Source organism: Ichthyophthirius multifiliis (assembly GCF_000220395.1).
Source record: "Ichthyophthirius multifiliis unplaced genomic scaffold scaff_1120509250673, whole genome shotgun sequence".
NCBI lineage: Eukaryota > Ciliophora > Oligohymenophorea > Hymenostomatida > Ichthyophthirius > Ichthyophthirius multifiliis.
This window is the reverse complement of record NW_004086539.1, coordinates 1-2,764: the sequence shown is the minus strand read 5'-3', so window position 1 is coordinate 2,764 and position 2,764 is coordinate 1. Positions and strand designations below refer to the sequence as shown.

The following is a 2,764-nucleotide window of genomic DNA, read 5'->3' as shown; positions in this document are numbered from 1 at the left end:
TAAACAGTTTTTATTTTATCGATATTTTATATCGTTTATAGGTGGAAAATCTCATATAATTATATTTTTGTTTCCTTAATTAGTTATTTTTTTATATATATTAAAGCTTTGAACAATATATATAATTATTTTGTGTGTGTGTGTTTTTTTTTTATATTAATATAAAAAAAATAAGTATAAAAGAAAAATAATATAGTATTTATTCTTTTGAGAAATATAATATTAATTTAATAATTTTATTTAATAAATGATAGCAAATTTCATATATATTATAAATTATTTCTTGTTTTTTAGTTTTCAATACACTTATTATATTTTATTTTTAAATTTTGTTGAGTATTAAAAATAAAATTTGATATTTTTAATTTGGACTTTTGTTAATTTTTATAATTACATAAACTATTTTTTAATAAAAAAAAAATATTAATCAAATCAATAGAATAAAAAAATTAAAAATCTATAATAGAAAAATTAAATTTTATATAGTATATATATAAATTAAATAAAAAAATTTAAATTATTAATAGATATAAATATTAATACATATTTATATTTCTTTTATATTAAAAAATATTTTTCAAAATTAATTTAAATATGTATTATATTAATTAAAAGCCTATATTATATTTATATTTTTAATAGCTAATATAATATTAATAAATATAAATAATACTTAAAAATATATAAAAGCATTTTTTTTTTATGAAAATAATTATAAAAATCAAAAAGTAATTAATTTATAATAATAAAAATAAAAATTTAAAAAATACTAACCAATTTATTAAAATAATAATTTTAAAAAAATTATACAATAAAAAACATTTTAAATTTTATAATCAATATAATATACTATATTTATAAATAAAAAGAAATATAAAGCATAATAATTATGTAATTATATTTAAAAAAAAAAATCAATAAAAGAAATATATAAAAATTAAATTTAATTTTAAAAAAAATACAAAATATAATGAAAAAAAAAAAAATTGTATATATATATATATATATATTGTTTATATATATATTTATAATATATTAATAAATCATTATTTTAATTCACCACAATCAGATATTACGACTTTCTTTTTAGGATTTCCTCTACTAGTTCCTTAATGTTCAATAGCTAATATTTATTTTTCAAGTATTTATATATATATATATATGTATATATTTATATATATATATTTTAAATACTATTTAAAACTTCCATTCCTTCAACAATTTTTCCAAAAACCGTATGCTTTCCATTTAACCATTCGCATTAAACAGTAGTAATAAAAAATTAAGATCCATTAGTGTTAGGACCTGAATTAGCCATAGATAATTCACCTTAATAAAATTTAATATATAACAATAGTAATAATAATAATAATAATAATAATAATAATAATAATAATAATTATAATAATAATAATAATAATATTTATAAATAAAAAAAGTAATTATATATATAGATATATTAATTTTTATTTATACCTGGTCCTGTATGTTTAAGATTAAAGTTCTCATCAGGGAATATTCTTCCATATATAGATTCTCCTCCTTTTTTTATTGTTTTATATGTTAATATAACGTATAATTTTTATATTTTATAATAAAAATAATATACCAGTTCCATTATGATGAGTAAAGTCTCCTCCTTAAGCCATGAAAGAAGGAATTATTCTATGAAAATGACTTCCTTTGTAAGACAATGGTTTTCCTGTTATTGTTGATTTCGCATCTCCTATACATAATCTTCTGAAATTTTCAGCTGTTTTAGGTACGACATTTGAAAATAGCTCTTTTTTTTTTATTACTTATATTTTTTTTTGGCTTTTTTTTTGATTTTTACTTCAAAAACCATTCTTCCAGATGGAGTATTATCTATTGTTATATCGAAAAATACTTTAGGATTGTTATTTTTTCCGGAAGTAGTAGAAAATTATCTGAATACTCTAAAAACTTTCATTTATTTTTATATAATTGTAATAAAAATTTATTTTATAAAAAATATATCTTTTTTATTTTAAAATAAAAATCTTATTAAATATAATTAAAAAATATAATATATATAATATATATTTATATATATATTTATAATTATATTTATATATATATTTATGAAAATCATTCGATATTTTAATTATTTTCTTCTTCATCTTCTTATATATATTCTAATTTTTTTTAATTTTCTTCAATTTCAATAATAGTTTCATCAACTAAAGTAGTTAATTCTATAACTTTAAAATTATTATTTTATTTTTCATTAATATCTAATCTTAATATTTCTTTAATGATCTATAAATAAATAAAATTTATAAAATTTTATTTTAATTAATAAAAATACCTATCTACATAAATAACATTCCCCTAAATCTTTCATAATATCCATTGAACATTTATAACATATTCCTTAATTTTTATTTAAATTGAAAAAAATTAAATTTAAATAACCTCCATGTCCACATGGCATACATACAGAATCTGAAGGATTATCAAAACAAATAACACATGTATTTCCTTCATTATTAATTTATGAACAATTAGCCTAGTCTATTTAATTTTCTTGCTATTTTTTTATTGTATAACTAGAATTCATAGATTTTCTTTATTATTCATAATTTTTTTTTAATATTTATATTTAATAATTTTAGTTATTTGCTATATTTTCTTAATTTTCATTTTTATTTATATTATTAGAATTTATAATTGATTAAGCTTTTTTTAATTTAAAATAATAATAAAAATTAATTAATAAAAAAAAAAAAATTAATGAATAATT

General features: G+C 14.2%; 2 protein-coding genes across 2 annotated transcripts, besides 11 other annotated features; both read right to left on the bottom strand. All coding sequences in view use genetic code 6, as the record gives it.

Moving 5' to 3' along the window:
* Nucleotides 1-513: 513 nt before the first annotated feature.
* Nucleotides 514-547: a microsatellite.
* A 100-nt stretch (nt 548-647) lies between these two features.
* Nucleotides 648-684: a microsatellite.
* A 301-nt stretch (nt 685-985) lies between these two features.
* Nucleotides 986-1,030: a microsatellite.
* Nucleotides 990-1,036: a microsatellite.
* Nucleotides 1,037-1,043: 7 nt separating this feature from the next.
* On the bottom strand, nt 1,044-1,978 carry IMG5_088330 (peptidyl-prolyl cis-trans isomerase, putative; the record flags this gene model as incomplete). The annotated part of the gene is made up of 5 exons (XM_004035752.1): nt 1,835-1,978; nt 1,610-1,781; nt 1,477-1,542; nt 1,195-1,329; nt 1,044-1,123 (listed from the first exon to the last, which is right to left on the bottom strand). The coding sequence occupies exons 1-5, from the start codon at nt 1,949-1,951 to the stop codon at nt 1,044-1,046; spliced, it is 570 nt and encodes a 189-aa protein (XP_004035800.1). The 5' UTR covers nt 1,952-1,978.
* Nucleotides 1,143-1,189: a microsatellite.
* Nucleotides 1,147-1,185: a microsatellite.
* Nucleotides 1,342-1,422: a microsatellite.
* Nucleotides 1,979-2,042: 64 nt separating the features above from the next.
* Nucleotides 2,043-2,100: a microsatellite.
* Nucleotides 2,043-2,104: a microsatellite.
* Nucleotides 2,044-2,104: a microsatellite.
* A 5-nt stretch (nt 2,105-2,109) lies between these two features.
* Nucleotides 2,110-2,374, bottom strand: IMG5_088320 (zinc finger domain protein; the record flags this gene model as incomplete). Its single annotated transcript, XM_004035751.1, has 2 exons — nt 2,110-2,280; nt 2,330-2,374. 2 exons carry the CDS (start codon nt 2,372-2,374, stop codon nt 2,110-2,112), a joined length of 216 nt encoding a protein of 71 aa, XP_004035799.1.
* Nucleotides 2,375-2,706: 332 nt separating this feature from the next.
* Nucleotides 2,707-2,756: a microsatellite.
* Nucleotides 2,757-2,764: the final 8 nt, after the last annotated feature.